We start from the raw sequence: 27,467 nt of genomic DNA on the forward strand, positions 1-27,467 counted from the left end.
GCAGTCAGATCGGAGATGAGCAATCTTAAACACAAGGAGTAAATATCCTCGTGAACACAGCCGATGGTACACACACTCACACCTCTTTACTTTTAATGAAGTGGGCTTCTTCTGCCTCTCATATCAAAAGTGTCTGCAATGCACAGACAGTTTTCCTGAAGAGCAGATTTTAAATCAGTAAAATACTATACTGAATGTAAAAGTGCAAAAATGGAAGGGCTCTGATGAACAGAAAAGAACTCATGTAATCCGCAGATTATTTGGCTCTAAATCCTTCACAAAAACACTTCTCCTTTTCTTATACCAAGATGAATACTCTAATATTTTCACTTCTTCTTTTTCAATGGGATTTCAAAAAGTTTCACATCCAGATACTGCGGTTTATATTTCATTACCTTTTAACCAAAACATGTTGACAGGCATGAATACCACCTAAATATTAATGTAGTGCTTTAATACACTATTTGTAAAAGGAGGGCGTGTAAATAAGTGTTTAATAATGCTGTTATAATCTGTGTTGTCAAAGTGTTTCTGCTGTCAGTCAAGCATATCAGTCGTCAAAAATCTTCAAATCAAAGGATAGAAAAGGTTTCAGCAGAGTGCTGTTAATCGCCTCACATGACACCTGACTGCTTTAAGTAGTTACAAGCATTAAAAATGACAATAAATACAACTATATAACTTTCCTACCTTTAGTTCATACAGAGGCATCAGTTTTCATCTTAATGCTTCATGACAAGCTACAAACTTCTCACAGGAGTTTTTAAAATGCCATTTGTGAAGGGAGGGAGCTTAGCTAACTCTTATTTTAGCTAATTCCTAGTTTAGACTTTCCCTTTTTAAGTTAAGGCCTGGGCTTATGTTGGGTTGTTAACATAACTTATTGTACATAAGGCCTTCAATGCCCAATATGAAATATAATATAAAATTGGCTGTATTTTCTTTTTGCAACTTTTTAATTGCTTGTTAACGGTTTGTTTAACCTTTGTTTTTCACACTTGAATGTGTGCAGAATTTTAAACTGTTACTTCACCTAACAGAATCCCTCATTTAAAAACATCTTGTGTGATTATGTTCTAAATATTTGTAGTATTTTCGGTGCATATGTGACATTTGTAATAGTTATGTTTGCCTTAAATGTGTTTTCATTGTGTTGTGTTTGTGTGCAGCTCTCACGGTGTGTTTGTGGACACTGCTCATAATAAAATAAAGGTTTACCAAACCTCATCAGTGAAAGAGTCAACCTGCGCTCTCACTGGGGCAGCCACACTTTGGGACTCTTATTATATTTTGGAGCACAAACAATTTAGCAAATCAATCCAGATGATAATCCCCAGACAAATAAATTATATAATTAATCTTCAGCTGCAGCCCCGTTTTTATGTTATACTGTACAACAAAAGGAAACAACGCATAGCATCCTCCCACACACGCAGTGGTGTGAATGCTGTGTGAGCTCAATAATTCAAAAAATCTATAGCAGCCTGCCTGACCTGGTTTCACAAACCACAGGCCTTCAGCTTACATCTGGTCACATGATCAGCATGTTAGCAGGTGGTGATATAGTGGGTTGTGTCATCGCTGTAATAAGATAAACTGATGTGTTTACATAAACCAGCAGATGGTGCCACTTCTAATATTTGTACACGTGAGTTAGACGTATGAAGCAACACAAGTCAACCCCCGTTAGAGCCGACAACATGTGGTTTCTTTAGACAAAAGGATCAACGTTCAACACAGACTTCATCTTCTGTTATAAATGGACCAGAAAACACATTTCTAATCATATAGAAGAGTATCCGTGTAAATTGACTTTACATTTACATATCAATGTAGAAGAATTACAGGCAGATATGTGTGGTTGTTTGTGTGCGTAAAGCAGCAACTACAACTCATTTAAACAAGCCAGATACCTTTCATGCACCCATGCAGCAGATACATTAGGGTGTGGGTGTGTGAAAAACAGATCTGATGTTGTACTTTATGTGTGGGTTCCTCTGTTATCTGTCTGCAGAGTGCTTGTGGGAAATTTACGAGGAGGAGTTCACATTTCAGCTGGGGTGCGTGTGTTTGTGTTTGCGAGCTCTCGTGTCCTTCTGCGCGTACGTTAACCACACTCATCCTGTATGTCGAGCCACTCGCCTGGGAACCGATGCACACCGCCTCGCCCCCTGTCTCTTCCTCTCTCTCTTCCTCTCTCTCTCTCTCTCACTCATGCTTTCTCTGTCTCCGCAAAATCTCTTTGGTGCTGCGAGGTGAAAGAGTCACATATCATACATAACTCCACGTGCATCTGAGCTTTCACTGAATTCTTAAAATACAAATATCATCCTCGGAGTTGGTCTTCCTACACTGCTTTTCTCTCTGCCTTCACACAAAGACACATCATTTCACACCTAGAACAAAGCTACAGCCTTCCATGACGAGCTGCAGCCCTACATGTTTCCTTTCAGTGACACAGAATTAGGCCAGAGAAAGCATGTGTCGGGGTGAAGGACGGGAATAATCAAAAATGCAGTAAGTGTGTCTCTCCCCATGAGCTAGAGAGAATAAAATGGAATGAAATTAGATCAGGAGAGGGTTTATTTTAGTAAAAGAAAGCAGGATAGAAAGGGACTGAAGTATCGGTTACAATGCCAGACACTTCTTTTTCCTCGGCTCCCTTTCGCTGAATCGCTCTGAGGTCACAGAGCTCTGCTGAAGCTCCCATTTTTCCTTGATCCATTATTCATTTTTCCCCAGTGGAGCTCTGCCTCCACGGCAAATAGGTTTCCACAGCTACACATGCCTCACCATACACATAAAACTAAGACACACTTACACACGTGCACAGATCTGGATACTCCAAGCTCAACGTCAGACTTCTTTATTTGCATCCCATGACACATTGACTGCATCGTAGTGTGATCATAACAAATGAGTTCAAAGCAGAAGCAGCAGAATGATCGGAGGAGCTGCAGTATTTCACGCCTATTGGGGCCAATATAAGCTCATTATAGGGAAGTAACCATTGCAAACACACATATGAAAAGGATGGGATTCAGGCAAAGAAGTATCAAAAGAAACCCGAGGCTTTCTTGCACATCCATTGATCAGCACATTAACAAGAGGAGTCGTAAATCAGCAAAGAGAGGGAGAGAGAAAGAGGGAAGGAGGAGAGAAAACGACAGCATTATACTCCAGACATTGCAGGCTGAAGCTTTGTGAAGCAGACATGCAGAAACAAAGATTGTCTGTTTGCTTTTTATATCCTCAGTGCCTCAGCTGGGGCTGAAAATTACACTAAACCTGAGTATCATTAGAAGAAACAGGTGGCTGCAGACCCGAGGATATCCAAACTACAAAGTAAGAGGAAAATGAGGACATCCCTTTGAGGTGTGATACAGTAAATTCAGGTGACATTTTATCTACTAGGTGGAATGTAAATGATGATGAAACTCTAACAAATATTTCTGCCAGCAAGCAAAAGAGCTGTCACTAAAATCTAACCCGACCACTACTGATAAATGGAGAGAAATTATGTAAAAAATATAGCTTTCATTTTCCAGAAAGAACATCCAGAAAGGAAAGATTTATGATATTTGGACCGAGTGGACAGAGTGTGTTAAACCCAGATGGCTCATGTAATTGAGTTGAGTAAATTAATGAGAATATAATGTGATTTGTGATTCTACTTTCTCCCATCTAAAAGCTTTCTCTGTGCTCTGTTTTATTTTTTGCCACTTTCTCAACCTCTTTGTAGCATCTTCTGCGAAAGCTTCCCATGTTCATTTGTAAATATTTAAAGCTAATGTTGGTTAAAGAAGAAAGAGTCTCTTGAAGAGCCACACTGTAAAAAGGTAATCAAGTGTAGTTTCTTCTGTCCACGTCTTTCTGTTTTAAATAAGGTAATTTTAAAAACAAGGGGAATAAATGACTGCAAACATCTTTACCCTGGTGGGATGGCTCCTCTTGCTGTACCCATGGAAATGCGCTGTGTCCCTGGCCGGTTCAAGTTGTTCTGTCCGTTGATGGTGAGAGCATGGTGGCCATGAGCGGATGAGAGAGACGGCATCACAGGGGAACAGGGGAAGTTGGCAGAGGAGAGTGGGGACTGCACCTGTTCGGCTTTGGTGTGCCCACCTCCTACACTAATGTTGTTGTTATTTGTTCCGGAGGAGGCAGATGTCGGGGACCAGAGAGAGGTTCCAGCGAAGGTGTTGCTCTGCCTCACTCCAGTGAGGGTCCCTGTAGCACCCGAGTTTCCCCCCGTCCCTCCGTAGACTTTTCGCCTCTGAGAGGCTAGAATAGCGTTGGAGGCTGCTCTTGTACTGTTGACCAGGATGCACTGCTGACAGGAGCACGGCTGACCGGAGCTTGCCCCCACAGGCCATGATTGTGATTTAGGAATGGACCCCATGATGAGTGGGTAAGCCAGGTCCATGCGTCTCCGCAGACGTCTCTTTCGCTGGCTCTGCCGGTTGGTCTGACACATGCTGTTGAAGTCAATGAGGTAGCAGAAGCCCAGAGAAGTCAGATCCAGCCAGGGGTGCTGCTTCTCGTAGGCATTCTGGATGGTCACGCAGATCTCCATGTCGTACGGTGTCCAGGAGCCATTGTCATTCTCCCACTCCCAGACGACACCTTTACCCGGAGCTGACGACGGCTCGTAGAAGTTCCTCTGTACCGGTCTCATGGTCCCTTTAAGGAAAAGAGAGAGGAGAGAGAAGAGGCATGAGGACAATTGCTCTATGTGCTAGAACCCATATGACAAAACCTGTGCGACAAGTCTGATTTTCCTTAATCCTTAAAGGGAAGAGTGTTTGTTAGGATCAGAACAAAGGAGGTAAATGTGCAAAGGCTGAATAGAATAGACCAAAATCATAAAATAAAGTCCTTCATTTTTTTTCAAAGACTGCTGATGCTCTGCATGTTTGACAGCTGTCCAGATCTAAGTCCATCGACTTAAAAACATTAGAAATATCGTCCAGCTATTGTACACCATAATGTTGAAGAACTTGCAGAAGATGGACTTGTATTCTCTAGTATGGGTCAAGCTAAAAAAACGTCCTATACATTTCCCATGCAGGCTCATATCGTCTGTCATATCACTCACTTGCTGACCCTTACTGCGCTAACTTTTTCTGCAGGGCCCCTTGTAGTAGGTGAACATATTTTCAAGCACCCCTTCCCCATTACCATACACAGTGACACATAAAAACATGTCTAATGGCCATCTGCAGTAAATCACATCATCAGATACGCCCATTTGTCTGCAAAAAACGGATAATTGCAACTTCATCTGTAACATCAAACAAAAAAAAAAAAAAGAATGACCCACTTTTACAAAAAAGCAATATAAAGTGACACTGCAACATGAAACTTCCATGCCCACCCATTTTGAATGTGTGGGTAGCTCACTGATGGCGTAGATGAAGCTGAGGGTGAGGTATGACTTGTCATCATTTCAGGGTTCCCACTCTTTTCCAGAGATCATTTTCCAGGACATTTCCAGGACATTTTCATTGATGATCAAGCTGGTATGACAGTCTAAATTTAGTTCCTAAATAGTCAAATATGTTCCTCTCAGTGGAAGTCTACATTGAAAGACATGTAGTCTAGGAGTCTAGGAGTTTCTGTGCAGTTGTGTCGCTCTTTTTGTTCTGTTTGTTTTCACTATCGGGAGTTTGCACTCCTACTAGCTAGAGCAGGGGTTCTCAAACTTTTTGGATCCAGGGACCCCTTACAGGTGAGAAAATTGTCCAAGGACCCCCTCATAATTGTAACACAGATTAAGCACATTAGTGATGTGTCATGATCAAAAGCTGCGGCTCTGAGAGTCGATGCTTTATAGTGAATCAGAAGAGCCGGCTCGCATCGAGAGAGAGAGACGGCTCCCAGTTTTTTCCCTTTCGTTTTTTTCTCTCAGTGCTCAGCCCCAGCTCTGCTCACAGCAGAACTTTGTTTTGATTGGTCAGCTTGGCAGCCATGCAGCCAAATCACATGTGAGGATATAGGATACAGGTGGTGGAGGGGAGGCTGTGTATCCTGGCTTCATCTGTTCCTTCAGAGAGAGTCTTCTTGAAGACCGGGCAAATACTCACTGAGAGGAGAAATCAGATCAGCCTATCCAAGCTGAGGCATCGGATTTTTCTCAATGCCAACCTGAGGACATTAATAATGTTTGCTTGAGTTTGGTTCTGGTTCTGTTTGCTTGAGTTCCGTTCTGGTTCTGGTTCGGTTCTGGTTCAGTTCCGGTTCGGTTCTGGTTCGGTTCTGGTTCGGTTCTCGTACGGTTCTGGCACGGTTCTGGTTCGGTTCGGTTCGTTCTGGTTCGGTTCGGTTCTGGTTATGTTCTGGTTAAGTTCTGGGTCAGTTCTGGTTCGGTTCTGGTTCGGTTCTGGTTCGGTTCTGGTTCGGTTCTGGCACGGTTCTGGCACGGTTCTGGTTCGGTTCGGTTCGTTCTGGTTCGGTTCGGTTCTGGTTCGGTTCTGGTTCGGTTCTGGTTCGGTTCTGGTTCGGTTCTTGTAGGATTCTGGCACGGTTCTGGTTCGGTTCTGGTTAAGTTCTGGGTCAGTTCTGATTCGGTTCTGGTTCGGTTCTGGTTCGGGTTCAGTTCTGGTTAAGTTCTGGTTCGGTTCGGTGCGGTTCTGGTTCGGTTCGGTTCTGGTTCGGGTTCAGTTCTGGTTAAGTTCTGGTTCAGTTCTTGTACTGTTCTGCCACGGTTCTGGTTCGGTTCGGTTCTGGTTTAGTTCTGGAACATTCTGGTTCGGTTCTGGTTGAGTTTGGTTCGGTTCTGGTTCGGTTCTGGTTTAGTTCTGGAACGTTCTGGTTCGGTTCTGGTTGAGTTTGGTTTGGTTCTGGTTTGGTCCTGGCACGATTCTGGTTCGGTTTGCTTCGGTTCTGGTTCAGTTCTGGTACGTTCTGTTTCCGGTCTGGTTTGGTTCTGGTTGTGTTTGCATGAGTTTGGTTGTGGTTCTGTTTACTTAAGTATCGTTCTGGTTCTAACCCTAACCCTAATCCGAACCCTAACCCGCACCCTAACCCTAATCCGAACCCCAACCCTAACCCTAACCCTAATCCGAACCCTAACCCTAACCCTAATCCGAACCCTAACCCTAAACCTAACCCTAAACCTAACCCTAATCCGAACCCTAACCCTAATCCAAACCCCAACCCTAACCCTAACCCTAATCCGAACCCTAACCCTAACCCTAACCCAAACCCTAATCTGAACCCTAACCCTAATCTTAACCCTAACCCTAATCCTAACCCTAACCCTAATCTTAACCCGAACCCTAACCCTAACCCTAATCTGAACCCTAACCCTAACCCTAATCCGAACCCTAACCCTAACCCTAACCCTAATCGAAACCCTAACCCTAACCCTAATCCGAACCCTAACCCTAACCCTAATCCTAACCCTAACCCTAATCCGAACCCTAACCCTAACCCTAACCTTAACCCTTACCCGAACCCTAACCCTAATCCGAACCCTAACCCTAGCCCTAATCCTAACCCTAACCCTAACCCTAATCTGAACCCTAACCCTAACCCTAATCCTAACCCTAACCCTAACCCGAACCCTAACCTGAACCCTAACCCTAACCCTAATCCTAACCCTAACCCTAATCCCAACCCTAACCCTAACCCTAATCCTAACCCTAACCCTAATCTTAACCCTAACCCTAATCCTAACCCTAACCCTAACCCTAATCTGAACCCTAACCCTAATCATAACCCCAACCCTAGGATCAGGGTAAGAATGGTTTTGTAACCCTATCCCTAAACACAACCCTAACCCTATCCCTTATCACAACCCTAACCCTAATCACAACCCTAACCCTAACCCTATCCCTAATCACAACCCTAACCCTATCCCTTATCACAACCCTAACCCTAATCACAACCCTAACCCTAATCCTAATCACATCCCTAACCCTAATCACAACCCTAACCCTAATCCTAACCCTAATCACAACCCTAACCCTAACCCTAACCCTAATCCTAACCCTAACCCTAAACATAACCCTAACCCTAATCCTAACCCTAACACTAATCATAACCCTAACCCTAATCATAATCACAACCCTAACCCTAATCAAAACCCTTACCCTAATCCTAATCCTAATCACATCCCTAACCCTAATCACAACCCTAACCCTAATCCTAACCCTAACCCTAATCCGAACCCTAACCCTAATCCTTACCCTAATCTTAACCCTAACCCTAATCACAACCCTAACCCTAATCACAACCCTAACCCTAATCCTAACCCTAATCACAACCCTAACCCTAATCCTAACCCTAATCACAACCCTAACCCTAATCATAACCCTAATCACAACCCTAACCCTAATCCTGATCACATCCCTAACCCTAATCACAACGCTAACCCTAATCCTAACCCTAATCATAATCACAATCCTAACCCTAATCACAACCCTAACCTGAACCCTAACCCTAACCATAACCATAACCCTAACCCTAACCCTAACCTGAACCCTAACCCTAACCATAACCCTAACCCTATCCCTAATCACAACCCTAACCCTAACCCTAATCCTAACCCTAATCCTAACCCTAACCCTAATCCTAACCCTAACCCTAATCCTAACCCTAACCCTAACCCTAATCTGAACCCTAACCCTAATCATAACCCCAACCCTAGGATCAGGGTAAGAATGGTTTTGTAACCCTATCCCTAAACACAACCCTAACCCTATCCCTAATCACAACCCTAACCCTAACCCTATCCCTAATCACAACCCTAACCCTATCCCTTATCACAACCCTAACCCTAATCATAACCCTAATCACAACCCTAACCCTAATCCTAATCACATCCTTAACCCTAATCACAACCCTAACCCTAATCCTAACCCTAATCACAACCCTAACCCTAATCCTTACCCTAATCATAATCACAACCCTAACCCTAATCAAAACCCTTACCCTAATCCTAATCCTAATCACATCCCTAACCCTAATCACAACCCTAACCCTAATCCTAACCCTAACCCTAATCCGAACCCTAACCCTAATCCTAACCCTAATCTTAACCATAACCCTAACCCTAACCCTAACCCTAACCTGAACCCTAACCCTAACCATAACCCTAACCCTATCCCTAATCACAACCCTAACCCTAACCCTAATCCTAACCCTAATCATAATCACAACCCTAACCTGAACCCTAACCCTAACCCTAATCTTAACCCTAACCCTAATCACAACCCTAACCCTAATCCTAACCCTAATCACAACCCTAACCCTAATCATAACCCTAATCACAACCCTAACCCTAATCCTGATCACATCCCTAACCCTAATCACAACGCTAACCCTAATCCTAACCCTAATCATAATCACAACCCTAACCTGAACCCTAACCCTACCCATAACCCTAACCCTATCCCTAATCACAACCCTAACCCTAACCCTAATCCTAACCCTAATCCTAACCCTAACCCTAATCCTAACCCTAACCCTAACCCTAATCCTAACCCTAACCCTAACCCTAACCCTAATCTTAACCCTAACCCTAATCATAACCCCAACCCTAGGATCAGGGTAAGAATGGTTTGGAAATGCACAAAATTGGGCAATTATAAGGCTGCTCTTAAAAACACGGTACCTTAAAGGGTTTTCAACAGAAACCATTATGTTTTCCAAAGTTAAGGTAAAATATACGGCAACAAAAGATCCTAAATTAAGAGCCGTTCGGGAGTCGAAAGAGCCGGCTCTTCTTTGGGAGCTGAGTTAAAAGAGACGGCTCTCTGAAAAGAGCCCAACTTCCCATCACTAAAGCACATGCTTACTACCATTTGCACTCTTAGTTTCCCTTGGAACTATTTGTATTGTAAAACGTATCAATGTAAATACTTCAGACCTGTACCAAAGTGATAAACAGATAACACTTCAATTTGAAGTTGTATACTTTAAAACAGAGGGTCATTTAATTCCTTGTGGACTCAACATGACAGCATTTATACTTTTCAAGTAATTGATCTTAAACACTTTCAGAAAATTAACAGTAGCAAGACTCACATATCCCTTCGAGCCACCAAATGGTATCATAACAATGGTGTATGCTGTTTTGTAATGACACAGCACAATTTTATAATTTATTAGAAATTTATTCAAATTATTTCACGGACCCCCATGCTATGGTTCGCAGACCCCCATGGGTCCCAGGACCCCACTTTGAGAACAACTGAGCTAGAGTACGGTAATTGAGCTCTCAGCCTGCAGAGAAAGTTGTGAGGCACAGACCCCCAAGCTCTCTGCCCGACTCCACTGGTCACACTATAACTTAAATATAAGACTCTTTGAATCAAAAGAACACTCTACAAGGTTAATGTACCATAAAACAAACAATATACCCCCGTTTTCTGTGAATGCATGATTATGACCGAGTGAAGGAGAAAAGATGTGAAAAAAGTTGCGCAGTGTCACTGTCTTTTCCAGCACAGCATGCACTCAACTTTCAATGAATGGGGATGTGTTTTGTTAATCGGGTCAGGTCGCACGCGGCCATGTTGGAATAATTTTCCAGGACTATATGTGCTTTTCCAGGACATTTGACTCTTTCTCCCATTTTCCAGGTGTTTTCCAGTACTGGAAAACTGGTCAACTGTTTTCCAGATTTTCCAGGATGCGTGGGAACCCTGTTTGTTGTTGTGACTTTCGGTGTAGATTCATCTCCAGTCTTATGTTTACCTTTTACAAAATCTGCCAAGCTATGCTAGCACTGCACAACGGTATGATTTTATGAAGCCTTGTTTCCCCAAATATCCCCCCCCCCCTGTTTGGGAATCACTGTAAAGACTGAAAACTAGGTGCCTTGATAACTTTATCAGAGTTTTTTAATACAATCCTTTAGAGAAGATGATGTATCTCTGTTTTAATGTTCTGATTAGTGCTATTAATGACTAGTTAATGAAACTCTGCTTAAAATCACTGAAGTGTCCTTCTCTTGTGTTGCAATTAATTGGTTGTCCATAGACAGAAAATGGGATGAGTCTGATTTTCTGGGCTTCATTTCATTAAAAGTCTTATCTTCGGGAGGTAATATGTCTTTATAATTGTAAATGAATTGATTAAAAAAGTAACTGTGTAAATGATAAATAGGAAAAAGCCACGGAAGATGACGTACAGTGGCATTAGCCTGAGGATAGATGCAGTTTTAATGCTGCTTTACTTTCGAGCTCATCAAGTCGGCTGATGACTGTTGAGACAGCATCCTGACCAGCTGCTGGAGATGAGGTGTAACAGTTCACTTCTAGCCTGAGGGTACACGGCTGCAAACTGTGGAGTTAGTGTCTAAAGAGTGAAACAAACGCAAACTGTAACAGGCCATGGTGCACACGCTGGTAAAAAAGTCCCTCCAATCAGATGCGTGCATATTTGCAAGAGCACAGACATTGAACCCACAATCTGCTGCTGCTTCTGACGTTTCTCTGTGAGCCGACATGAAGGAGGGGGAAGCGAACCTGGTAGTTTTGTACCTCTGTCCCTCTGCTGATGGCTACTCAGCTCCCACCTCCATTATAACACAATTACTGTAGTCACATGGGAAATCAGGACACCTTAGCCTATCCATCTCCCTGCTGCACATCAGCGAGGGTATCCAGGCGCTCTGTCCAGCAGAGACTGCCAACCCCTCCATCCCCCACCTAATTTAACGGGTAAATGCACACCCCCACCCTGCCATGGAGGACCAGAGTGATAATGGAGGGATGGGAGTGTGTGTAGAGGATGAATGAGTTTGGGAATGAGCAGAGGGGATGGTGGGCAGTGGTCTCCCCACACACAGCAGCAGGGTGCTGGCTCGGGAGAATCAAATGCATCAGCAGAATCAGCGAGTCCGACCTTGAGTCTCTGCTGCAGACTGCTGCTAAAGGACTCAGCTTGATGGCTAATTTCATTTGGAGCTGCTGAGAACCACACACACCGACACTCACACACGCACAGATGACTGCTCAGTGAGCCAGCTGCCTGTGTCTCTCACATCTTCAGTCATTCAGCCGTGCACAACCTTCTCTGCCAGCTGCATCCGTACCTGCTCACAGCTCGCTTACACCATTGATTTTAGATTTCAATAAAAGCACTCATTCTTTCTCTGAAAGTCACTCATGCTCTTTGTCCTTTTAGCACGGTGGAGGAATGCCCAACGATGGTGAGCCACACGTCTGGATCCTTTATCACTGCAGCTCCTCCGGGATGCATTAGCTTCAACGGTTTCAGCGCGGCTGCATGTTTCGGGCCTCGATCAATAGTGACATAGCTCTTACCACTAAGTCTCGCTCGGTGGTTGGTTTAACACAACTTTTGTAAATAATTGAACATGTGGAGATGTTTCATTCCCCAGCATCAATTTAAACATCTCAACTTTGGTTAGCAAAGATAAACACTGTGTGGCTCTGAAAGCCTGTTTGTTCTGGTAATTGTTCATGAAACGAGAGCTCTGTTGGAGTCTGAAGCAGAAAAATGTGCTCAGCTAAAAGATCTGTCCAGAACAGTCCAGCGGGCTCGGAGAAAGAGCTGGGTGTTTGGCAGTCAGATTTCTTGGGTGTAGTCAGAGTGTGGCGACTGAACACTGGTCAGCATTTTGACTTTCATGTGTAAAGAAAAAGATCCTCTCAGAACTACAGCAGTATCTAACATCCAGACACAAGCAGACAAATGTATAAATCCAAACAGGACTATCGTAGAAAACGATAGACAACACATAAAACGTACTTACTGATCTTGCCTTGCAGATTCATTTGAGACAAACACAACATACTTTACTATGATGAGAAGGTTTTCAAGTGGGCACCTCCCTTCACTGATGTTTTGTTAAGTTACACCTAAGATAGGCTTAACAGTTAGCTCTGGTGTCCCAGAGTCTCCCCCCTCCATGACAGCTCCCACCCTCCATCATAGGCAACTTGCAGAACTTCTTTATATTACAACACAACCCATACAGCATTGCCACATTCAACGGACCCAGGCACCACAAGCTCCACAACACTGATGCAACCTACCCTACCATATGGCCCCATAACCCAAAACACAGAGAAAAGAAGAGTGTAGTAAGATGTAAGGAAAAAAACACGGAAGGCAGAACCAGGAGGAGAAGCCTGTTTGGGCTAGAGCTTATCCTTGCCAGGTTAGGCTGTACGCTCGACCTCCTGAGAGGTTTATCATTCAGATAAATGCTGCACTGCTACATCATGTGTGGTCTGAAACCATGATTTAGTGGTATGAGTCAGCTTCTAAGTGCTTCTTCTGTGAAATAGTCTTTTTTTTTTTCCTAACGTATAACACTGTTACGCTTTAGGAAATATGCAGGGTTGCATTTTAGTAGAGCAAATAGGAAGTTAATTTAACTGGCATTTATAATGAAGTACTGCAGACATCAGTCTGATAAGCTGCACCTGTATGCTTAGCTCGTAGGTGGCAGCTCAAACTCAAAGTACTTTGTGATATTTTAATTCACTTTGTCATAAAGTGAATATTTTTAACTTGTCAACAGAGCCAACAGGGAGTTTTTTTAGCCTTGTGGTGTTATTGTTTTCCATCATGGCAGCAGAAGGAAATTGCTTCAGCGGCTTAACTACGGTGTGTCGAAAGGGACAGAATAGCAGGTGATTAAAAAATAAATGTTAATATTTGGCCTTAATTGCACCATGAATAACAAGTTAACAAAGACAACCTAAAAAGTATATGACTGTCTGAATTCTTGTTACTTTTCCTGCATGACTTCTTTTCACAAATTTTGTTTCAGTCTCACTTTTTTAAGATTGTTTTTACTAGTCAGGACAGGCTGAGAGAGACAGAAAATGTAGAGAGAGAGAGAGAGTGGGGAACAACCTTTTACAGTCCATGGGAACAACATGCAATCAATCCTACGACCAGTGCAGCGAGGACTGTAGCCTCTGTACACGTAGCCCCTGCTCTACCAACTGAGCTAAACCAGCGCTCAATCACAGACTGCAGCTCATTTTGTCATAATTGCCTTTTGAATAACTTGAAAAATAATCCAGAGTAGCTCTCATTCTTTAAGTCTTTGAATTCCCCAGGAGACCTTGAAAGGTAAGAGTAGTGGCCACAACGACACAGAAGTCCTGGGACTTAAATAAACCTGCCTCCACCAAAGTCTCTGATGCTCTCATTGCAACCTCTCTTCCCGACAGGAAACACAGTGAAAGTGGACACTTTCTGTTTGACCCTGTGTGACTGGGAGCCATCGTGCCTTTCCCTTCCCTCACTTCATCGTCTTCCCTCCTGCAATGTCCTCCAGCTGTCCTTCTCCGACACCAGCGGGGTCCCCTTCGGGTGAGCTGTAACTGCGTGATGTATTAACACATCAGGCTCGGCAGTGGGATTCTGACCCTAGTGTCACACAGGGCCAGGTGGGTTCAGGGTGAGTCTGGCTGCCCTCTCACATCTTAGCTGGGAGGTAAAACTTCCTGCAGTCGGTCCACCACATGAGGCCGTGCCAGTCTCCATCCTTTTGAAGCTTTGTCTTTTTCCTCTGGATGTGAGGAAGGCCTGGTCTGAATCAGACTTTTAAAAGGAAGGACATGAAACATTAAATTGTGACATCCTCAGATGTCCTCTGAGGCTGCTGCCTGGAAAGGAAACAGATTGGCTTATTCCTGCTTTGTAGCTCATATTGGCTGATTTTCTTATATCAGATGTGTCACCCAAGGCCAGAGTTTCATAATCCTATCCGGGTTAAAGATCAGTTTGCATCGCGCACAGGGAGAAAAACTTAGCAGATATGTTTCCCTCTTATTCCAAACATGGGCACACTGCAAGTTTTAATATAGTAAAATAAAATCAAGAGTATGGTCTGTGCCAGAGGGAAAAACGTAGGCTCACTATCTCACTCAACACAAGTTGTATAAGCTATCAGGATCTCAAGGCGGAGCAGTTGTAAACAAAACAAAAGAGAAGATTGGCGGTACGAAAAAAGAAAAGCAGAGGGCTTATCACTTTTTGATGAGAGCACGTTTAAAGCGACTCAGTCAGAACTGGTTGTCTTTTCCTAAGCATCTGAAAGGTGAGATTCTGAAGTTAGTTGTCTGCCAAAAGTAGCATGCTAGCTAACGTTAGCTTCATGGATAGAATTTTATCCACTGCTTATTACTCAAATGTGATTATACTTGATTCTGATTGGTCAAAACTCCATAACAATGGTGGTTAATTCTCAAAAGCACAGCTAGCACCAGCCAGGAAAACCTGATCTGAGGAAATGAGTCAAGCACATTACATTACTACTTGTTAACACTGTGGCAAAAACATTAGCTTCCATAAGCATCCTAAATAGGTAGATAACATGGAGGATATTTGTGATATTAGATTATGTCCTGCAATCTAGGAATCTGCAGTACAGCATGGCTATTGACCAACTTTAACCATAATCGGTAGCAAAAGCAACATTGATAAGTTGTGACATTTGCCTCATTTCTGTTTCAAGGTGTCAATTGCAAAGCCCCGAGAAGAAGAAGAAGAGCCGAATGTGGACAGAAATATCCACATAAATATTCTTGTAGAAGTCCCATTGATCTTGTTTGAAGTGACGTCCAATAAAATGTTAGCTTGGTATGAGTTATAATAAATAACCAGACTACATTTTTAATTTGACTGTGAATTGAAGGAATCTATTGCCATGAAAGTACCACCAATGCTGCGATTGGAGGGACATTTTTTCTTTTAGGTGTATGAATAAATCCTTTTAAAATCAGTAATTTGTTCATAGTTTTCAATGGTAGTTGGGTGATAAGCAGGATAATGTAATGTATAACTAAGAGACCCTGTTAACCATTTCATCTCCTGGTAGACCTCTCTCTCATCGTCCATCATGGTCACTGTCTCCTAACTTCTCATGTACTAATCCAGATTTTGAAATTATTAATATTGAAAATGTTTGATGTTATCATGGTGGCCTCAACTCTGATCTGTCCCGGAGGTCAAGATTGTATCTGTAAATCCTCACATTACTAGATAATCTGGGCTGGGCATGGGTAATGCATATAATACATTTATTGTGTACTTTTAATGATATGCATGTAGCATGAGATGTAGTTTTATTTCAATGCAGACTTCTAGAAAAAAAGCAACATCTTGTTATTTTTGTTCAGCAGCAAACACGACTTTTCATTTCTAGTTGTACGCTGCGTTTGAAGGATAATATAACTGATAAAAGAAGGAGTGAATTCACTTTGAGGTTGTGGATTAGGGATCTTGGAGTAAATCTGCTTCAGTCTTAAGTATGGAGCTCAGTCCAGTCAATACAGATCATCTTCTTACCCTACACAAATCCAACATGGAGCATGGTGTTGGGCATTTGATTGTTTTTATTGTGACTTTTGATATTATCCTCCAGAAAATTAGCTGATTGACAACTATAGCCTGACAGTATTTTACTTTTCAGGAATATTGCATTGTGGTAAATAAGGGGTTGAACAAAACTAACCCATATTCAAGAAAAAACTATTTTCTTTTCATTCTGCAGAGCAAACTATAACACTTCAAAAATGTAATCTGATTGAGTCCACACAGTGAGCTGTTATTTTGAAATCAGCCGCTGTGGTTACTGATGTGTGAGTTCGCTCACACCTCTGTGTCGGCAGAAGGAAAAGCGAGGTAAAAAGACCCTAAGTGGAAAATACAGTCCGTGAGGTGCACCTGATGTGTTACCATTGGTAATACCTCAGCTGCTGTTACAAAATGCATGAGATTCTGGCTTTGTTGTCACAGAAACACTTGGGGAAAGGTTTTGTTGTCACGAAAACTGTCCCTTGGGCTGGGAGTAGTGGGGGGAGGACGGGGGAGGGGAAGCTGTTCGTATGTGAATGTTTCTACTACTCCTTTCCCTCCTCTCATCTGCTGCTGACGCCAGCTTTCCCCCTCGCTCTCCTCCGTCTCTCCTGGCTCCTCACCAACGCTCACTGAGCCGTTCTTCACATTTTCCACTCTGTCACTCACTGGACCCCGTCCTGCTCTCACACCACGCTCCAGCTCGGACAGAGAGTCGAAATCTGTGTCATTGAATCGAGGCTCACATCACCTCGGAGCTCATGTTCGTCCTTGCACTGCTGCAGTTGGAAGAAAGGTGTACGAGAGGCGCCCGGATCAGGCTCTATAATACATCTTTGTAATTGACAAGCCTCGTCAGTTTCCCAGAGGCTGCGTTGAGCTTATTAAAACATAGTGCTGCATTTTTTTCTTTAACTACAGAAAGAGAGAGGCCAGTAACAGGTCCAGCATCATACGGCTCAAAGTGTCTGAGAGGTATTTAAAGTCAGCTCATTCACTTCATCTGCTAGAAAAGCTGCAGACCTCTGACAGAGAGAAGAAACTGTATGCTAGAAAGAAACGTATTTATGTGAAATTATTGCCATGGCTTTGTAACTATTAAAAATATATACATAGCATGAATTTGAGTGTTTGAAGAGAGAAGGTAGTCACCCTAAAGTAGTGCTGCAACAAAACCAACACTACAGTAGAGCCATTGACTGTTTATTAAGATGGACAAGACATCTTCAACTCCTTGCGTTGTGCAAAAGTGAAGCCTGAATACTCATGAACACGGCCAAACCATGCCCCATCCTCTCCAATAACCATAACACACATCTAACTTATTGGTTAACATGTGGAGACCTGTCAGATTTGCATGGTTTATGACTTTTTTATGAATTTAAAAAGAGGCATCCTCCTATCAAAACAAACTGACCTGGTGATTAAAAGGTTAAAAAAAAAGAGTAAAGCAGTTACTTGTTAAAAAACAGTGCTTCTCCCATGTCTTTTCATTGCAGCATCTTTCACTAGCGATTCAATCTGAGAGGGCTATGACCGTACAAAGATAAACAGTCCATGCAGAAAGCATAAGCAGTGAAAGACAATCTGCCTTAATGTAATCCCAAAACCCATCGGTAGTCATCTAGAGACCGTTTGGCTTTAATTAATGTCTTCAAACAGATATGTTCATGAAAGTAAAGCTAAAAACTGGCTCTTAGACATTGTGTCTGAAGATCAACTTTTTTAGCTTGTCAAGTTGGTTTTCAGACCACAAAGAATGGTTATGAAGTTTCTTAGGCAGAAGTTGTTAATCCCTTACTGCTGACTACACCAGAAGCCCAGAAAAGTCGCCCATTGCTCCAGGGAAAGAGAAATAGATGAGGGAGGACAGCCAAAGTGTTTCACGATTGAGTCTATTTTCACATCTCCAGATTTCAACCCTTTAATTTTCAATTTTATAAAAAATAACAAGGTCACAAAGCGTTACACTACAGTGAAAGAACCAGAAAAGGCTTGCTGTGTTAAATAACTGATGAAAAAACAGAATAATCCACATTATATAGTTTATATCTATTAACATTAGGTCTGTCTTCAGGATGGCTGCGATGCAACTTAGTATACAAAAAATGCTAAGTTCAGCCTGAATTTCAGTCAAATTTGGGCAATGAATAAGCTGAACCACAAAAGAACATAAATGCTTCCTTAAAATTCACTTTCTGTATTGGCAGCAGTTCTTACGAGTCACAGCTTGTGTCTTGTGTGAGACGCAGCACACCTCCCGTTTCAGTGGCTTTTTGTTCTTTCACAACGAGGCACAGTACACCACAGCATTGTTCTCACCCTTTTCTCACTTTTACTTTACCAGAGAACCCTTTTATATTGTCATGATATTTCCACTGAACTCTCTCGGGCTACGATAAGAAGAGAGTCCTTCTGCTCTGAAGGCCTGTTGAAATCGAATCCAGGATGTAGAAAATTGCTGTCTTAAGACAATGGATGACAATCAAAAATGTGAAAAGATGCAGTGAGTCTTATCAATGTATAGAAACGTTTGAACATTGTTTTTTCATAGTCCGATATCCAGGTGCTGACATGAGTTGCAGAAGCTTTCAGTCAGTCAGTGCAGAAATGTAGTCTATAGATTGAAAACCAAAATAACAATATTAGATATATGAGGCTGACATTGATATCAATATTTGAAAGTTAAAAAAATAGTAGGCCAGGCTAGCTCTAAATGTAATTTTGTAAAGACTTGTAATGTCTCCAAGGGAATAAATTCTGATAACTTTAGTGATTTACAGACTCTTACACAAGAACCACAAAATTTAAGTTTTTTTTATTTTAACATCTAGCAACCACCGTGATGAGGACCACAGCCTCTGTACATGGGGCACACGCCCAGTCCAGTGGTGCCCCTGAGAGTTTTGTTTAAAATGATATGTTTCAACAACTATCAAACACAGAGCAAGGATGTTTGAACTTTCCGTCAGTTAAACAATTTATTAATATTTGTATTGTTGTAGACCAGACAGACAAGCTCAGATGACAGACGTCGTCTCGTAGCACAGCATAGTTTGGCAGTATTTTGATCTAGAAAATGGAGATAAAGTTGTATGTAGGCTGTGTCTGGTTAAACCAGCATAACCACTTCACTGGAGCAATGAAGGTAACCTGCAAGGAAGGCTGGTGGTGCTAGCTCTTCTAATGCTCCCAATGGCTGTGGTCCTGTGTTTTGCCAGTTTAAATAAATTGTTTTCACTTTCACTGTCTTCTAAGTGATTTCTCACCTGGAGGCTAGCGTGTTTTGAGTTTGAATAAAAGTTGCAATAGCAATAGAAATAACAATTTTATTTATAAAGCACATTTCATTATGCGTAAGTTCAATGTGCTTTATATGGAGAATTAAAAACATAAAGACAATTTTCCAAATAGAATAAATAAAAACAGAAAAACAATAGATACACCCAACATACATCAGACACAGCAATCAAACAAACAGTGATTGTTGCAGCACATGCATCCAGTCACAACGGTCATTATATCGTTCATACGCTTGAGAAAATAAATATGTTTTCAGTCTTTTTTTAAAAGTGGAGACAGTTGTTATGGACCTGAAGTAAACTAGTAAATAAATGAACTCTGAAATAAGTTGCTTTTGAATGTCCCTTGTAAGAAGTTTTGCTCCAGCAGCACTTTGATTTCAAAGCTTACATTAACAAATAAACTATCTGAAGATCTTTAGACCAACAGGCATTCATGTCTCCATGAGGATGAAATGTAACCTGGGCCATTTCTAACTTGTAATGTAGCACTAGCATCCTATATGCTCATTACCTACTTTGTGTTTGAGGCCTAATTAACAAATGATAAATATCAAGTGTTGTTTTGGCTGATCAAACACTTGCAGTGTACTCCTGATTATATATATGACTTTGTTATACAGTGAAAACTATCTCTACAGAAATTCTCACAAAGCTCTAAAAATAAAGTTGTAGCATAATCCTTTCTGTGATTAAAACAAAGTATAAAGCAGCTGTTTTTTGCATCAGTTCATGAGAAATGCTTCTACCTACTGAGTGTCATGGATTTGATTTTTTCCCTTTAAACAACACCCCCGTATCAATGAATCCCTCAGCGCTGCTTGAACGCTTCAGTGTTTTTAATCCGAAAACAAGTTAAGTCTTGTTACATTATTTTCTTAGTTTCATAACTCTTACTCGGCTGCAACTCCCTCCAAACATTTTAATACACATGACTACAGGCACAAGCACAAGCCCTCCTCTGCAGAACATTATTTGTAACACAAGTTTCTAATTTCTCAGTGAACTCCAGCTCCCCTTCATTTCACAAAACAGTCGATCAGCTTTCGCTCAAACAAAAAGACAGACAGAGCTGTGTGCAGCGCAGCGTCTGTGCGAGTATTACCATCATACAGCCTTCATAATATCCTACATATGAATAGTGAACACATGATGAATATGCTAATTACTTGTACTGTATGGGGGGAAATAAAATAATTGAAGCGCTTTTGATGTTTCCACATAAACCCTAGAGCTCAGCTTGAAAAAAGGACTTTCATCTCCCAAAAAGGGCTGCACAAACAATAAACCCGAGCTGGCTATTAGTGATGATGAAGAGACAGAATGCTGCAGAGCGGTTTAAAAATGCATCACAGACTGAGAGGAAACATCTGTCTCAAACAGATCTGAAACTACACTTAAATGAACAAGATAAGAAGTGAACTCCTGCACCTCTGAGGCTTTAGATGTCAAAAAGACGTTGTCGTACCTGTACATCAAAGTGTGAGAGATCTGTAAGAGTCTTATCTGCTCATTAACAAATACCCAGAGATCACAGACCATAATAATGAGGATGACAGACTGGCATTAAGCTGCTTTAACAGCATTGTAAGTTACAATAATGTAGCTCTCCTGCTCCTCTCTCACAAAAACCACACATTAAAGCTCATCTCCTGTACTCAGATGACACTTTGATATTCCCAGAATGCAGTTCTTTATGATGAGTTACAGTAGTGAATAGCGTAAAGGATTCCCTGAAGCATGCTCGTCCTGGTTTGTCGGCAAAACATGATGGATGAACAAAAGCGGGGAAGCTAGTTAAGAGAAAGACGGAGAAGGAAAGAAAGGGGCTAAGGAGGAAAGGAGAAGTAAAGTGGGAGAAAGAACGAGGATGGTAGGAGGGCATAGGGGAAAAAAAGGACAGGAAGGAAGAGAAGTAAAGATTAAAGAGAGGGAGGAGGGGTGAGATATAAGCAAGTAATAAGGGTCAGACAAAGGGAAGGAGAAAGAAAAAGAAGAGGAAGAAACGCACTGCAAGGAGGGAGGGAATAGAATCTGAAGGACGCATGTGATGAGTGGAGGTTTCCTGCCAAAAAACAACAAAAAAAGAGGATGTCTCACTTCTTCCCCAGCTTCCACTGCAGTAAAGCAGGCCCCACTAATACACTTTCTGCTGCCAGCAAGACAAAAAGGTGAGGAAAAGCAGCTTAACTCCATCTGCAACCCTCCTCATCCTCAGCCCCTTTCACCTCCCAAACTCTCCCACACAGTGGCCCGGGGAGCTGGCCAGGTAGCGTGCTCTTGTGCCGAGTTTGCACTTACTAAAGGTAACAAAAAAAAGGACAAGGCGGATAAAAAGATGTTGAGAAAATGAAGTTACAGTCTTGTCCACCTGCCAGCTCCTGCACTGCGGTGAAGCAACAGACCCTGAAACAACCTTCTGACTCGCTGGATGTCGTGACCAAACTCAGCTGAGCAGCTTCAGCTCTGCCAAGGAGGCTGGATGACTCACATTGTGTGTGTGAGCGTGTGTGTGTGTGTGTACAACAAGCAGCATGCACGTGTGACTGCGTGTGTGAAGCTGAAGAGGTGAGCGCTCCTAAATATGTGTGTTTCCACTTCACACCACTTCAGCCTTCATCACGTCCAGCAGGAACCTCGTTAGTGTGTCAGCGCCGAGCAGTCGAGTCACCGGGGCGAAGGAGATGGAGGCACAGCTCCAGGCACGGGTATAACACACACACAGACACACATACACGTGCACAATCCTGCAGCCTTGGCTCAGTGTCACAGGCCGGCAGGGTTACATTGAACAGGTTTCTCGTTAGCAGAGAGGAGTCACTTTCAGACAGTAAAACACAATCCTGCTAATGCAAACTTTAAGGCAGCAAATCTGGCTCATCAAACAGCTTAGATAATTTGGTCAACGCAGCTTTTGACAACATTTAAACATTTCATTTGGACGTATGACTTCTTGTAATTATCTGGGATTTCTTGCCTGCTTATCCTCTGTGCACTTCAGAGGATTTTATTATATCACAACATTCTTCCCTTCTCTGACAGCTGCCTTCTCATGCCTGCGTGCTACAGAGCTCTCTCACTCTGGCATCAATCCAATCTGAGCAAAGTGCTGCCAAGTAATGCTGCACGACATATTAAAGAACTGAATGGAAGATAAGTATTTCTAAAATGTGAATATTCAAATCTTGGATGCCTGTACCACATCAATAATGTGCAAAATTAGATATCAAACTTTCAAACTTATAATTTTTTAAAAACACTTAAAAATATTTTTGTTCAAACCAAAAGCATCAAAGTTCAGCCTGATGCTATTTAACTTTTCTATCTAGACCCCATCTATTGCTAACTTCATGAAGACTGTTGTGCCAATCGTTATGTGATTTAAGACTACACCAGCTGAATCCAGTCGATACATGATAGCTAAAGTTACCATGAATGATGCTATGTGGACAACTGGTGTTAATTTGAGAGTGAAGTTAAAATAACTGATGCATGCCGTTCTTAGGCGTGACACATTAAATATCAAATAATGAAATAAAATAACGTCCAGTCACTATTTTGGAAATTCTGACTTGACCTAACTTTCATTCACGGAGAAACTGGCAAAACAGAGCTTAATCTGATTATAAGCCTCCCAGCAAACAGCTGTTAGTAATCTCAGCTGCGCCCCTAATTATGAAAAACTATGCACAACTCTAAGCCTCAATATAATCAGAATGAATGAGTCATAGAAAAATTTGCTTCCCGTACCGACGGCACGAATAACTACATGATCTGTTCCTTGGCTTTTGCTGGCAGTCTCATGTGGACACTTAAGGAACTTCAACTTTTTTGCACTCCTGCATTGTCCTCATTTTTTAACACCACAAGTTGCTGTTTATTAATGCTAAAAGTTTGAGTTTGATGGTTCTCACAATTCTAACAGCAGACATTCTCCATGCCATTTTTAGCTGAGTCACTGAAACATGTGGAAGGCAATTCTCCTGCAAGTATTCATTTTTTTAACATTTATGTTGTATTCTAAGATAGGATAAGATATTCCTTTATTCGTCCCACAAAGTGGAAATTTAAAGTGTTACAGAAACAAAGTAGACAGTGCAAAACAGTATTAAGTAAACAAGAGCATATGAAATAGCAAATATTAAAAAGTTAATAGCAATTAAAATTAAATAAGTAAAAATAAGCATATGTTACGACGTGTATACACAACTAAATAAGTAAATATACAAATATTTACAAAACCAGTCACGCGGTGAAAATGTACACAGACTGCAGCAATTAATGTAGCTTCTGTTTTAACGACTGAGTGATGCCTAAAAGCTGTTCTAACTTAAAGATGAATTTCGCTTTGTTACAGTAAAGCTGGAGTTAGCTTGAAAGTTGCTAGAAAACCATTAACATTAGCCTTTCCCTCGCTTGGAGCTGTAGCTTGAGTGAGTTTCTTTGGTTACTTGACCAGGGCTCATCTGGTGTTTTTACTCAACTTACAGAATTTTTAACAATGCAAATATCTAATATGACCATAAGATATGTGCTCATACAACAATGACCCTCACATTGCAACTAACCGTAGAAAGACTTAATTCACCTTATGTTGTTTAGCTTAAAGGTGACATATCACGCTTTTTTCATCAAAATATATTGGTCTAAGAGGTCCCCAAAACATGTCTTTAAAGTTTATGCTCAAAAAAACACTTTGAAATCAGATTTTGGCATGCCTGAAAAGCCCTCTTCTTCAGTCCTCCTCAGAACACTCTGTTTTCTCTCTGACCACGCCCCCTCGGGAAGTGGATGTGGTCTCGGCTGTCCAGCACGTTGATCTAATGTTTACATGTTGGCTGAATAATATACACGGCTGCTCACAGATAGCGTTACTTCAACCCTCTGAATCTGATCCAGAATCTGATCCTGACGGAGAGGCGCCTGTAGCAGGACCTTTCTGAAGGATTGGTCACAGATTTAGTGTTTCTTGTTGTTTAATTTATCAGTATGTTGACGTGTGTCTTGGTACACAGCTACGAACATGTAGCTATGTGGCTATGCTAACTAGCGCTAGCACGTATCCATGATAAATAAAAATCATCCACGAGATCTTCAAATCTGCAGATGTGGGGAGTAAAACCGACCTCTGCCAGAAAGGCAGAAGGACCTTTTCTGAAGGATTGGTCACAGATTTAGTGTTTCTTGTTGTTTTATTTGTCAGTATGTAGACGTGTGTCTTGGTACACAGCTACAGCTATGAACATGTAGCTATGTAGCTATGCTAACTAGCGCTAGCACTTATCCGTGACAAATAAAAATCATCCACTAGATCTTCAAATCTGCAGACGTGGGGAGTAAAACCGACCTTTGTGTTTATTAAGACAGCCTACAACTAGCATGCCTCCCTCCTAAGCTCCTTGTTAGCACACATTTGTGCAGGTAATGAAAAACGGAGGGGGGATTCAGTGTTATTTTATACAGTCTATGGGCTGAACAAGCTCTGAGCTCTGACTCCGTGACAGACCGGATATTGTTGTTACGTAACAAAAACACGGAAGTCTGAAACGGCTCGTTTCACACACATTTACAGAAAGGTGTAGAAATCAGAACAGGGGCATAATGGATTTTTTTCATTCTCGGGGGGTTTGTACACATGCCAGGGACACATATTTCAGGTAGAGAACCATTAAAAAGTCAATTTTGCATGATATGTCACCTTTAAGTGTCACTGGTTTCTCTGCAAGAATCTGAACTGTTGCTTCTATTATTTGTCTGCCCTAATATTGAATCTCATAATGTGTAAATGTGTCGGCATTGGAGTGTCTTCGTTACAACATAGTTTTCAATAGATATTATTTAGCTTCTTTGCTTTGTCTTCAAGAACAAGAGCTGATTCTCAAACCAGAGAAATGTTTCAGAAATGTTGTATCTTGCAAAAATAAGCCACTGAAATGAAATGTATGAAAACATAAAACATTTCCATATATTTTTAAGGTTTTATTTCACCTCTGCAAGTAAAATGTAATGTTCACTTTGCTTTACCCTTTGACTTAACTTAATGATGAAAGTATTGATTTTTAACACACTGTTCTGCAGATTAAAAAAAGGATGTGGGCTGGATATTTTACCTGAAACATGACCCTTAGAGATTTTTATAAAGGTTCAGTGTTATGAAATCAAAATCACATTATAAGCCTGTCTTTTTAGTCAATACATTTTTTGTGTCTAAATCAAATCTGGATCAGATCTTTTTTAAAAAGCCATGGACACTTGTGTAACTAGTGCAGCATTAAAACTATTATGTAATATATGACTGATAACAGCATTCAGTATGATCATATTTTACTTTGTGATTTATGCATTCATGTCATGCTGTAACATTTATCAGACTCATGAAATGTGTGATGTGAATATAAATAAATCATGTCATGACAAGAATGTGATATCAGTACTAATATTATAATTTTACTGATGACACTGAACACATCATGTAGCCTTGCAGCTGACCTTGCAAAGCAGACTACATCTCTGCACCCTCCATTTAATACAGGGAAAGTAACACACACACACACACATGCAGCACCCAGAGTGATATCTGTGAACACACAATATTTCATGTCAGCCGTCACAGCAGCTTCACAGACTGTACATCAGTGAAGCCGTTTTGCCCGCTCAGCAGAGGGCTGATTGATGGTCGCACACAGACAGACTTTAAGGAGTAGCTCTCGCTGCTCTCCGTCGGATGACCTCTGCCACGCTGTACATGCAACGCTAACGGCTATATGACAGCACTGAGAATCAATCACACTTTGTGAAGTGCATGTATACTGCACCGTCACTGTGTGATAATTGAACTGAGCAAACAGCAGCACCATAGGTCAAAGAGTAGAAAGAGGAAGTTTTCCACGATTGAAACCCAAGGCAGTCAACTGAGTCTGGTTCTGCTTGAGGTTTCTGCCTGGAAAAAGATGTTTTTCCTCACCACTGTGACTTGCTGAATGCTGCAAAGTGCTCTGCTCAGATAAGATTGAATCGTATCTTATCTTGATGTTGGGTCTTTGTAAATAAAACAAAGAGTACAGTACAGACCTGCTCCTCTGAAAGTATCTTGAGATAACATTTCTTATGAATTAGCACAATAAAGATTGGTTGACTGATTTATTGATTGATTTACGTATGATGGTGTGTTGAGTGTTTCTGACGTCATACAATTTTGAATCACTTCAATGTAACCTTCGGACATTTCTGTGATTATTATATACTGTTCATATGTTCATACTCTCAGCATTTTTTGGACCTCTAAGAATCTTCTGGAAAGTGTAATTAGTGGTGGTATACCAAAAAAAAAAAAAAACAGCAGAATAGGAGGTATTCAGGTCCAAAAACACTGCAACGCAATACTGTAAAACGTAGGTAATTTCCAATTGGAAATGTCACTTATATAGATAATTTTTCAATTTAAGGACAAATACTTACTCACATAAATATAATTAGCTTATCATTAGAGCTTTGCTGATATTGGATTCTTGAGAATGATAGGAAAGTAATATTTTGGGGTCAACTTTTCATGGTTACTTGAGTTTCAGACGATTTTATGAATCTATATGTGCAAAAGGCTGCTGGAAAGGCTGCTTTCTTTAACTTACATTTTATATTTAATTTTTATGTAATATTACTTTTTTTACACTGTTTCACATTGTCAGCCATTTTCAGCACAGACAGCTGTGATGCTCTGCTCGGTGTGCTACAGACAATGCTCAGAGCATTACAAACTATGGAGCTGTATCATTCTCTAATGGACAAACTGTGTCAAGACAGCATTTTAAATCAGTACTTCTTTTTTGTGGTATATATTGTCTTAAGAAAAGACATAGCATAACAGCATCTATC

The 27,467-nt window shown here is 41.4% G+C and overlaps 1 protein-coding gene across 2 annotated transcripts in view; it reads right to left on the reverse strand.

Moving 5' to 3' along the window:
* Nucleotides 1–27,467, reverse strand: part of dtx1 (deltex 1, E3 ubiquitin ligase) — a 64,924-nt gene that overhangs the window by 18,140 nt on the left and 19,317 nt on the right. For both annotated transcript variants that reach the window (XM_034692679.1, XM_034692680.1), the window contains exon 3: nt 3,933–4,680. In XM_034692679.1, the coding sequence (XP_034548570.1) occupies nt 3,933–4,680 (748 nt within the window). The remainder of the gene's footprint in view (nt 1–3,932; nt 4,681–27,467) is intronic.

This window comes from Notolabrus celidotus, chromosome 9 (genome assembly GCF_009762535.1).
Source record: "Notolabrus celidotus isolate fNotCel1 chromosome 9, fNotCel1.pri, whole genome shotgun sequence".
Taxonomy (NCBI): Eukaryota; Metazoa; Chordata; class Actinopteri; order Labriformes; family Labridae; genus Notolabrus; species Notolabrus celidotus.